The sequence below is a fragment of the Pinus tabuliformis genome, chromosome 2_1 (genome assembly GCF_031772625.1).
Source record: "Pinus tabuliformis cultivar Carrire ecotype Pingquan chromosome 2_1, CPIR1, whole genome shotgun sequence".
Taxonomy (NCBI): domain Eukaryota; kingdom Viridiplantae; phylum Streptophyta; class Pinopsida; order Pinales; family Pinaceae; genus Pinus; species Pinus tabuliformis.
The window spans coordinates 730,446,393-730,459,067 of record NC_142299.1 but is presented as its reverse complement, the minus strand read 5'-3'; the positions used below and the strand labels follow the sequence as shown (position 1 = coordinate 730,459,067).

Genomic DNA, 12,675 nt, shown 5'->3' with positions numbered 1-12,675 from the left:
TTCAGTATCCCATGCTACCATCTCCCACCTGCCATAATTGAGATCTAAAGCAGAGGTCCCACGATAGCTAGAGCTTTCCGAAAGATTCGAAATAGCTATAGCTGGACTTGAGAGTCATGAATGGCAGCTAGTCAAAGTAAAAAATAAACGTTTTTCGAGGTTTTGAAATTCTCAGACATGGAGGGCCAACCAATAACTTTTTTGTGTCGGTTCCATCATATCTATCACGGGGAAGGTAGAATCGGATCTTCTGCTAAAAGTCTTCAACCAGCGCGCGATATGCATTTAATATTGATACTTTAGTTAATATCAGGAACGCAACATGTCCATAGGACTCACCTACCCTATCTGTTAATTGAGACTAAACCAATAATTGGACACAGCGGTGGGTGATGGTCCTGAAGCTATAAACATGATATTCGCAGCCACCGGAAAACTTCTTATCAACCTTTGCAGTTCAATAATTCTGAGCGAATATGGTCTCCGAGGAAGCAGAGATGACAACTGTTGAAGTGGAGAATGGCGGTAGAATCTTGAACAGAGAGCGGGATGATTCGTTCTATGCGGACTCCAGTAGAGATTTCAAGAAGCACCATGGTGTCCATGTCAGTATAAATCATCTTCATGCTTTTGAACTATCTGAATATTTATTTCTCTTGGGTTAGAGTGGGCTTTTCCAACCCCTCATTTCCTGTGAAGGTTAAGTATAGTGAAAATTAAATATAGTCAGTTATAAATTTATATAGAGATTTACATCTATTCATTGTGATTGACACTTAATCTTTTCCATTACTATTGACAATGAATCTTCTCTATTGCTATTGACACTGAATCTCCTTCATTACTGCATAATAGAGATCTTCTATATACTTTTAAATAATAAAATATTCTTTCAAATTCTTCAAAAAATTTGTTTTGCATCCCCCAAATTTGTAAATACTATAGCAAGGTCTGCTGAGATTACAATATAATATATGTTTAATGAACCAGAGTTGTATTGTTCTCTTTTGCATCTGCCAAATCTGTGTATATTATAGAAAGATCCGTTGGGGTTACAATATAATATATCTTTAGTGAATAACAGTTGTATTGTTATTCAGCTTGGCACGTTGTATCACTATTTATGTGGTTGTGAACTTGTATTTTTTCTTCAGAAACCGTGTATAATTGAAACCATCATTTCCATACACAGTTGTTTTGTAAGAAAAAACTGAAAAAAACTTTGAAAACAGGGATTTTAACTATCAAAATCTGGGAATATGGACACTTTACAGGTGTTAACAACTGCGGCCACTCTGCAATTGGCATATCAGAGTATCGGTGTAGTTTATGGGGACATAGGGACTTCTCCTCTTTATGTATATTCCAGCACCTTTTCAGATGGAGTCATCCATCATCCGGATGATATCGTTGGCGCTTTCTCCCTCATCATATATACGCTCACGCTGTTGCCACTCTGCAAATATGTTCTCACTGTACTTTGGGCCAATGATAATGGAGACGGTATGTGTTGTGTATAGTTGTTTTTCGGTGTCTGATTTGTGGTATTGTATTCCCTTTGGAGCACATCATTCAGATCTTTAGAAACTAATTACGTTAATTAGATAATGGTTCCACTTAATTAAAAATTTGTTAATGTTTGTTCAAATTTTTGAAGGGGGTTATTCATATTTTTAATTTAACATTGTTTGTTCAGATTTTTGAAAAGATTATTTATACTCTTGAAATGTAAAAAAATATAAACACTCTAAAAACATGTTTCATCACTAACTCCAATCTCTAAAATTTTAATATTTAAAATCTATTTACAATAATCCCATTTACTATATTACTTTTACCAGGCTTGTGACTCTGGTCAGATGTCTTTTAAAATTAAAAAAAGTCTCTCGTATTGTTTGTATTGCTATAAGTTGTGAGGAGCTTTTTAAATATAAATTAGTATTAAATCGACAGTGGTGCTTCTCGTGTTTTCTTCACTTTTTCTTGAAGTGATGATAGCATATTAAATTAAATTTCCTAGCATTATTATGAAATTAAATTAAAAAAATGAAAAACGTTTCTAGGATCTCTGTAAGTTATGATGAGCTTTTCGAATATAAAATAGCATTAAATCTATAGTGGTGCTTCTCGTGTTTTTTTTTACTTTTGCTTCTCGTGCTTTCTTTACTTTTTCTTAAAGTGATAGGGAATATAAAATTAAATTTCATAGTATCATTATGAAATTTAATTTAATTTCGGAATATTATTTACTGAAAGTATTATCAAATTATTTATTTATTTTGTTTGATTTGGTTTTGAATTTAGAATATCACATTGTTTATTTCTTTATTTTAATTGATTTAGATTTGACTTTAGAATATCATGGAATATAGCATTCCATTATTAAGGCTAATTATTAATTTTTTTATTATATTACCAAAAAATTAAAATAGATTTTTAAATAGTAAACATATAGAATTTAAATATTAAAAAATAATATTTTTTAATAAATGTTAATTTTTTATTATTATTATTATTTGATATATAAAAAATATTATTTAATTAACTGTTTAAATAATTTAATTATTTTTAAATTTGTGGATTGTTATATGTATTACTATTTCATTTTGTGATTCATATTTACTTTTAAATTTTAAAATGTAGATTTTTCATAATTATTTATATTGCTTGTGTTGTTTTCAAAGCTAAATTGTTTGGTTAAGTTTTATTAGCATAACTGGTTGAGGATGAGCTTCCTTAGTAAGGTGACGCAAGATCAAACATCAAGGGGGTGGTTCACTAGGGGGAGGAAACATGCTAAAACATCCAATCAGCTTAACTTAGGGCTCAGGTGGACGATAAGTCTCCTAGCAAGGCCTCCTTCACAAGGTGGCCTAGGATAAAACACCTCAAGGGGGTGGAGACATGCTAAAAGATCCAGTCAGCTTAAGGTGGGTTAGGGTGGGTTGCGAGCTGGGGTGGATGATGAGCCTCCTTACCAAGGCCTCCTTAGCAAAGCGACCCAGGATCAAACCTCAAGGGGGTTGGTTGGCTAGGGGGAGGAGACATACTAAAAGATCCAGTCGGCTTAGGGTGGGCTGCAACAGTCAAGTCTGGAGGATCATATAAAACTTGACAAAAATATGCAATTCATTTTTTTGGTTGACACTCAGCTTATCATATTTATGGATTCTTCTATCTAATAAAATCCCAAACCTACTAACTAAAAATCCTCCCTCCCTAGTTATTATCTCTCTTCCCTACATTCAAGGCACCTTCTATCTAATAAAATCCCAAATCTACTGACCAGAAATCCTCCCTCCCTAGTTATTATCTCTCTTCCCTACATTCAAGGCACCATCCAGATAATCTCCAAGATTTATCAAAAGTTGTTTCGAAATCATTTAAAACTCTTGAAAAACTTTTCAAATATGCTAAAAACAAATTTGACCAATGATTAACTCTAGAGATTACCAAATTTTCTTATTTTGTGGAAAATATTACAACTATCAAATTGGTTTTTCATTCAAAGCATGCCTCAAAGATCATAATATTGACACTTCTCATAACCATTTTTTCAAACCAGATATAAAGAAGTATTCTGATATTTCCAAACACCCTATTTGGCTTCATGAAACAAAAATTCTTGCTTGACAATCTAATTACTCCTCTCATATCATTTGGGAAACAATCAAAATTGAAAATCATATCAATAAATTCAAGAGTGAAAATAGCTATAAATCTATCATTCATCAACTAAGTCACCTTTGTACCTCATTTTCCTACATCCTCCTTCTATCTTTATTTTTTTTAATCCCTCATTCTCTCTCTTCTTCCCAGCCCAACCCCAGCCCATCCCATCCAAATCTCTTAGCTATTCTCTCTTTTTTGTTTTTGTGGTCACTATCTCCTCATCCTTGTCTTCCCCATTTTCTCTCCTCCTTTTCTCTAAGTTCCTTCCTCTTCTTTTTAATTATTTTGTTTCTTCTTGTCATGCCCTTTTGCAGTAATTTATTCTTTCTTTTCACTCAATGTTATTTACTAATATTTTTTCTATCTAATAATTTTTATATATTTTTTTATGTGTTTATTCTATTTTTCTTTTATATATTTACAATTTATCATTATAAAATAGACTCTTACTATTTTTTAATCTAGTATTTGTTTTTAATATAAATTCAAAATAATTAATATTTAAATTTAAATTGAATTTTAACAACAATAATTTTTTAATTGGTTTAACTTCATTATCCATAGTTTTCCTTTTCAAGCAAACCAAGGATGATACTAGTTTTCTAGGTCATTCCAAATTTTTTTAAGAAAACCTAAATAAAATATCAAACATAAAAATCTATTAAAAATACTTCATTATTAATAATTTGCCTTCTCAAGCAAACCAAGGATGATATTAGTTTTCCAAGGTCATCCCAATTTTTTTTAAAGAAACCTACCTATTTCACAAAAATAAATATCAAACATAAAAATCTATTAAAAATATTAAAAAAGATAATATAAGCTTTCATAAATATCAAACATAAAAATCTACTAAAAATATTAGAAGAGATAATATAAACTTTCCCACGCCTATCCCAAATATTTTAGGGAAATATATATATTTGATAAAAATGAAGATCTATTAAAAATGTTAAAAATGGTGATGAAAGAAATTACTATACATCTAATCACTATAAATTTCACAATTATCTTTTATTTTAATATGAAGATTTATTAAGAATACTAAAAATAGTGATAAAAGAGTTGCTATACATTATAAATTTCAGAATAATTTTGTATAATAATTTCAAAGAACTTTTGGAAACGTAATTCAAATTTTGAAATGTTTAAATATGGAGGGTAAATTTGAAAAGTTATGATTTTTTTTTTCCTCTGCCCTAATTGTTTTTGGAAATGGAGCTTCAAATTTAAAACTTGTTAAAGGTGTCCTCCATAATATTGTGCAGGTGGTACGTTTGCACTGTATTCCGTGATATGCCGCCATGCCAAGGTGAGCCTTATCCCAAATCATCAGGCAGAGGACAGGGAGCTTTCAACATATAAGCTTGCCGCACCCAGCAAGCAATTGAAAAGAGCTTCTAAGATAAAGGAAGCTTTGGAAAACAGCAGTGTGGCCAAGATTATTTTGTTGTTGCTAACGCTTATGGGAACCTCCATGGTTATGGGAGATGCTATCTTGACTCCTTCCATCTCAGGTATGATATGATCCTCACTGAATCCAAGTAAATAGAACGTATATGACGAGCCCAGATTAGAAGTTCGAAGTTTTTAGGATGTTGATATTGAATTATTTAAATGATTTGTTTTATATTTTATAAATAAGCTGCATAGGCATATCCTTATTGATAGCAGATTCAGAAAATATATTGAAATCTGAAAAAAACAGGTCGGTCAAACAATTAACCTAATTGATCAAGCTGCTCTATGTAGGATTTCTCAATAGATATATTTCCTAAATATGCAGAGGCTGTAAGGTTCTCACTGGGACCATGTTTCTAAAGTCAATGTAAAAGGTATACTAAATTAAAAATATTTCAAAGAGGCAATAAGGTTCTCAGTGGGACCATATCCTCTAAACTCAATCTAAAATGTATACTAAATTAAAAAAATTTCAAAGTGGTGGAATTTACTGTTTCATTATCCAAATATACAATTAGATTAAAAATACTACAAGGAAAATGTTTGTCTTGATAAATTGATTTTGTCTGATTGATGAAAGCCAAATGGAATGAACATCTCACCCAGCAAAATAAAATGATATTTTTAATAACCCGCACTATATGGCAAAATTTATGATGGTTAAATATCTTCGCGGATTAACACAATCTCTTATTTATACGACAGTTATATCAGCGGTGGAAGGAATACAGACTATCAAAGAGTCTATAAACCAAGGTAAGAAGAATCCATTTTTCAAATATGCTATTTGAGGCCCAACTCAATAGATTCTGCGGTGTTTCCGTAGGAACTACATAAAATAAAATATTTTACTGTAATCGATATATATTTGTGAAATTGATATTTGTAATCACTATATTGGTTTAAATAGGATAGTGTATTTAATACAATTAGTAAATATGGTTAATATATTAATCACATATATAACTATTTAAAAAAATATGATTAATATATATCAAAAATCTATATCAATCAAATACATAATGTACACAACTACATTAGTAAATAAATATACACTTGTAAAATTTCTATTAGCAATATAAGATAGTGCAATGGCTAAAGTTATTTGATATTAGCTTGACTTTGGCAGACGTGGTAGTTGGGATATCTGTGGCGATCTTAGTTACTCTCTTCTCAGTCCAGAGGTTCGGAACCGATAAAGTCGGCAGCGTATTCGCCCCTGCGATTCTGATTTGGTTCTTGTTTATTTTGTTCATTGGCTTATACAATCTTGCCAAGCATGATACCAGCGTGTTACGCGCTTTTTATCCAAAATATATCATTGACTATTTTAGCAGAAACCACAAACGGGCTTGGAATTCTCTTGGTGGTATCGTTCTTTGCATTACAGGCAAATATTCTTTTCCTTTGCTAATTTAAACTATTGCAACCTCTAGCTTGAAATCCTCTTATCATTTATCACACAGAGACCATAGCTTTATTGTGCATAAACTACGTGACATGCAGGAAATGAAGCTATGTTTGCAGACCTGGGACACTTTTCGGTTCGCTCCATTCAGGTAGTTCGATAGATTTGGACAAAATAATCACTTCAATAGAACGCAACTCTAATTGCAGAGTGTGTTTAGAAGGTTGAAAGGTTTAAGATTTGACTCATTTTAAATGTTGTAATAACGCTCAATTTTTCAATAATTTTTTTATTTGCTAGATTGTCTATGAATTGTGTTATCATTTATAATATATAATTTAAGAAATATATATTTCATTTTAAAAAACACTGATCTTAAAGATAAAGTTTTTTTAAAGCCACTGTTACAATTGCACACCTAAACCATATCAACCTTTAACATAATTTTTTTTATTATATATTTCCCAGTTACCTAAAATTCAAACCTTATACTATTTTAAAGAGACATCGAAATATTTGATTTGTTTCTTCTGGTTGGACCTATTTTTATCATAAAATGCAGAAAAACATAATGTTAATCGCTCATAAACAAGCTCAACCTCGAAGAACCTGAAGCATGAGCAGGTAAAAGCTAAGCCTAAAAGTAATATGTACTGTGAAAAAAGGCCCTCCGCAGAGAGTGCCTGAAATACGAACTTAAACTATATAGTGACTTAGAGAAGCATGCTGGGTTTAAACTCGCTCTCCATTTACCCAGTTTACCTCATCCAAAATTAACGTTATACAGTGAAATGTTGAAATACTTGCTTGGACATGATTACTCATGGAGATACTTACATATGATCGTTTAATACTTGCTTGCACATGATTACTCATGGAGATACTTACATATGATCGTTTATGCAGCATGATGGCTTAAATTTCATGTGGGTTCAGTTTTCATTAGCTTTTAAATTTAAATTTTATGAATGGTTTGAGTGTCGGAACTGATTGCAAGACAAAGTAATGGTTTTTTTTTTTTATATTTTTTTTTAGTTTTTCAAATTGTTTGAGTTTTTTATAAATTATTTTAGCTTTGATTTTTGGTTTGAGAAACTAGTTTTGATGGTTTTTTTTTTTAATATTTAAAAAAAATTATATATATTTTTAAGTTTGGTAGGGTTTTTATTATGTTAAATGTATCGCCCGGATCAGGATGGGGAATTGAATTAGTAAATTTATATCAAAAATGCTTTAACAGAACATTCTATCACTGTCTATCAAAACCCCTTGAACTTAAAAATTAAAAATTAAATTTATTTAAAAACTAAAACTTGATAATATTAATAATTTTTTTTTGAACTAAAACTTAATGATATTAATAAAGAAAAAATAAATTTATTTAAAGATTTAGCCAAATCTGGTTTAATTGCTAAAGAAACCTCACCATAACAGAAACCAACAAACAATCGCTGTGGGAGCACAAACTCCACTAAATTTCATTTTGTTGTCTTGGAATGTTAAAAACAAAGCGTGAAGCAAACCCATGAGTATAATGAATAAAGGTTATGTCAATATGAGGTTTCCATGAGTGCCTTCTAAGACGTTATATGTTACTAATTCAATAGATGCTGGAATTGTCTAATTAGAAGTTCTAATCTACCAAACATGTCATAGGTAAGATCTTACATAATTATGTTTTAATACAAAGCAGTGGAGAGACTTAGAGAGGCAATCAACTGCCCATGTTCAATGAAGCAATATATAAAGACCATGTGTCCCATTTTTACTTTTATACCCTATGTCAAAAAGTCTATAACTTATAAGGTTTATGTCATGTAAAGGTAAAATCTGTCAGTTATATATTTGGTCGCTACTAACGTTTATCAATTGTTTTTTATTTAGATTTCCTTTACTGTACTTGTCTATCCTAGTCTCATATGCGCATATGGAGGTCAAGCCGCATACCTAAGCAGGTTTCCAAACCATGTCTCAAGCGCTTTTTATAAATCAATTCCAGGTAATTTTATTTGTAACAAACTATACTTGTTCTCAGTTTTCAAGATGTCTTTTCTTCTTAATATTTCATTCAAAAATATATGTTTTCATATTATCCAGGTCCTCTATACTGGCCCATGTTTGTCATTGCTGTTATTGCGGCCATTATTGCAAGCCAAGCCATGATCTCTGCTACGTTCTCCATTCTGAAGCAAGCGATGTATCTCGGTTGCTTTCCAAGTGTTAAAGTTGTTCACACTTCAGCTAAATATGCAGGCCAAGTATACATTCCAGAAATCAACTACTTTCTGATGACGGCATGTGTGCTGGTCACAGTCAGTTTCAAGAACACAATTATGCTGGGTAATGCTTATGGTATGTATTATAAAATAAAATAATTTTATTTCTGTATCTTATCAAATTGACAGAAATTATTGAATGACATTAATTTGTTTATGCCAATTATATATATATTTCTTAAATGTCACACTTCTGGGCATTTTAAATGAAATCTTCTGGTCTCTTCTTTCGTATTCGTACCATTTTTTTATCAATATGGCCAGCTTGGAATAGGTATGGGTTGCTAGGTGGACACGTCGAAATAAGTTGGGAAATGTCTGCGACAGTCATATTTTGCTGACAGAATAGTTGAAAATTTTCAAAAGAGTTATAAAATATGTATATACTACCCAAAGTAGAATATAAATCTTATCAACCTTGAACTCACATTTAGCATTCTAAATGCTTTTCCATCTGCTTAATCAATCTAGTTAAGTTCAACTTATGGTTTTTTTTAATACAGTGGGAAAATTTGTCATACTCAATTGTTAATTTATGGTTTTCTAATATAGTGGGAAAATTTGTCATACTTAATTGTCAAATTAATGATAGATATCATAATTTTTATTGGTTAATGTAGGTCGATTTATTACTATTATTGAAATAAAATTAGGCCATTTGTAATTATCTAGCTGGTGGTTCATATATACTTTTAGATCTTAACCTGTTACCATGTTTCTTTGCTAGAGCAATTTTAAGGCATACTCCAAGTTCTTTTTTATCTAACTCTAATTAATAATAGCTATTAATAATTAATTATGTTTGCATTGCATATTAATTTAAAATTTATAAATATAAATAATATTGAGATATTTGTGGCTTGATTTGTCTTATTGAATTTAACTAGATTATAGTTTCAGGGAATATTCCTAAATCAGATAAATAAAAATAAGATAAAAATTAATTTATTTTAAAATATTTCCAAAATCTTCCAACTAAATAAAAACCTTCGTTACTCCTCTAACTTGTATAGAATTTTATATATCTATCTTCTGATTTATATTTTGGAATGTTTATTACGTGCAGGTATAGCTGTGGTTGGTGATATGATCGTCACGTCAACGTTGCTGACCCTCATAATGCTTATGATATGGCAAACAAATATATATTTGGTTGCAATGTATGTGCTTGTGATTGGATCAACAGAGTGGGTATACTACTCGGCAGCTCTTTACAAGTTTCCTAAAGGAGGATACCTACCCTTAGCTTTTGCAGCAGTTTTGTTGTTCACAATGTACGTTTGGCATTACGTGCACGTAAGGAGATATGCTTATGAGGCCGAACACAAGGTGTCCCAAGAACAAGTGAATAGTCTATTCTCAAGCTTAAATGTGACAAGAGTTCCAGGCATTGGGCTTCTGTTCTCTGAACTGCCACAGGGAATTCCACCCATATTTTCACATTTTATAACCAATCTCCCTTCCATCCATTCCGTTGTTGTATTTGTTTGTGTGAAGTACATGCCCGTGAACACAGTCCCAGCTGAAGAACGCTTTCGATTCCGGCCGGTTGATCCAAAAGAATACAAAATGTATCGATGTGTTGCAATGTATGGTTACATGGATGTACGAATTGGGAATGTGGAATTCGAAAGCGACTTGCTAGAATCCTTGCAAGAATTTATACAATCTGAGCACATGTCCAGGGCTCATGAAATTGAAATAAGAGAGAGCCCGAGACTTGAGTCCAGTCAGCAATTTGAGAATGAGTTGACAGCTAATTCAGTTCGGCCTGCCGAGAGTGAAGTTGATGTTATGGCGGCTTGGCAAACTCGCGGACTCGTCCAGGATGAGTTGGAGTGTCAGCAGGACGTTGAATTTTTGCAAGAATCAAGAAAGTCGGGTGTGGTATATTTGCTGGGAGATAGTCTGGTGAGTGCCCAGAGTAATTCACCGTTGGTTAAGAAACTTGTTGTTAACTATGCATATAGTTTTATGCGGAGGAATTGCAGGCAGGGAACGGCTTCTCTGGATATTCCCCGCAAAAATATATTGCGCGTCACCATGGATTACGAGATTTGATTTCTAACGGTATCTGCATTATGTCATAGTGTCTTTGTATGTAGCGAGGTCTGTAGTGAGGTGACTTCATGATATATATAAGTCCGGAAATAGTGTAGTGGACTGTTATGTCGCAGCGGACTTTCTCTGTTTGTAATAACTAGTGTATATATTATATATTTGGTAAAGTTGAACGGATATTTTTCGCAAATTTGAAGTTTAAAAAATAAATAAATATTTCACAATAGTGATTTTGTAATACAATGAAATTCGATGAAGCTTTTTGTTTATGTTTTTTAAATTTGATAAAGCTTTTCCTTTCTGTTTTTTTTTTTCAGATTTAGTATTATTATTATGTTCAGTTTTTTTTGTTGGGTAATATTTTAATTTATTAAGTTGTTGTTGTTGTTTTTTTTTTTTTAATAATAATCACATCTAAAACCATTTTAATAATCCATTTAATAATCCAACCTTAAATTCAATATGCTAATTTATTAGGTGACAAATGATTTCTGTGCAGACATGTAAATGTTACTGGATTAAAGATTTGGAATAATTATTATTAATTAATAATCCAAGCTTAAATTCAATATTCTAATTTATTAGGTGACAAATGATTTCTGTGCAGACATGTAAATGTTACTAGATTAAAGATTTGGAATAATTATTATTATATTTTAATAATAATTAAAGAAAAAAGAAGTGGAATTAATCTTTGCCAATTTTTTTTGGATGAGATAAATATTTATAAAGTTAAAAATTGTTAATTTTTTCATCAAAACATCTAAATGGAAAAGTATGGTAATAGCTTCAATATTTATGAAAGTAGATGGGTTGTATCCCAAGTATCTTATTCAAGGTATGGATAGAGTATCTACATAGAGCTTTTGGGGTCTAACTAGAATCTTCTAATACTATGATTAGTAGATATGAGACATATATCTTTTGAGAGATAGCATTATATATGTAATTATAATTCACATAATTTTGTGAGAGGAGTCATTGTTGAAGTCTTTAATCGAAGCTAGAGGGCTAGGAATTGTTGAAGAAATTGTTGTATTAAGCACCAAAATCACAAAGAAAGGGTAAGTACTTAGAAATAGCTATATGAGAGAAGGACTCCCTTTGTGTTGTATGGGCCCATTTTTGGCCACAATGCAAATGATAATAGTTCTTGACTTAGTAGATTGAGAGATAATATACTAATTTTTGTGTGGTTTAGCGAAAATGACCTTCATCCTTACAACACAAGTAGCTTGAGAGAAAAAGTTTCCCTATGGGTGCTTATTGTGCAAACAACTGAGTTACCCCAAAGCTCTTGGGAGAGCTTTCAGGTTAGTAGTATTTTAAGAGAAATGATGATTTTGATTTAATGAAGGAGAATGACCTTTTGGAGTCCATGTTTTTATGGCTGAGTGAAAACTTCCCTCATGGCTTCATGTACTTTCTTGGGGGTTTCCAATTGCAAAGAAAAAAATAGAGAGTTGAGCCTATGGTGGAGTGGAACATGGCTCACCCTTCATCCATTGCAAGAAATATTAGACCTTTACCAGGTAAGTGCCCTTGTGTACTTAAACTATGTAATATAAATCATATTTAATAAACATAAATGATGTTGATAAATTATATATGTTTATGTGCTTCCCTTTTGAATGGACATCTTGGTATCTGTGATACATGTTTATGATATGACACGGTAAATATGTCTATGATGGCTATGTAATATTCACGTGATTGATGTTAATGTTCTCTTATGATTTTCTTTCTCATGATTTTTAGCACGGAATTAAGAGATACTTAATCCTAATTATCTTTAAT

The 12,675-nt window shown here is 31.3% G+C and overlaps 1 protein-coding gene across 1 annotated transcript; it reads left to right on the top strand.

Annotated features, from left to right (window-relative positions):
• The first annotated feature begins 293 nt into the window (after nt 1–293).
• On the top strand, nt 294–11,045 carry LOC149202675 (potassium transporter 5-like). The gene is made up of 9 exons (XM_089403201.1): nt 294–605; nt 1,275–1,503; nt 4,941–5,189; nt 5,839–5,889; nt 6,263–6,523; nt 6,640–6,692; nt 8,426–8,540; nt 8,639–8,893; nt 9,884–11,045. The coding sequence occupies exons 1-9, from the start codon at nt 477–479 to the stop codon at nt 10,876–10,878; spliced, it is 2,337 nt and encodes a 778-aa protein (XP_089259327.1). The 5' UTR covers nt 294–476; the 3' UTR covers nt 10,879–11,045.
• Nucleotides 11,046–12,675: the final 1,630 nt, after the last annotated feature.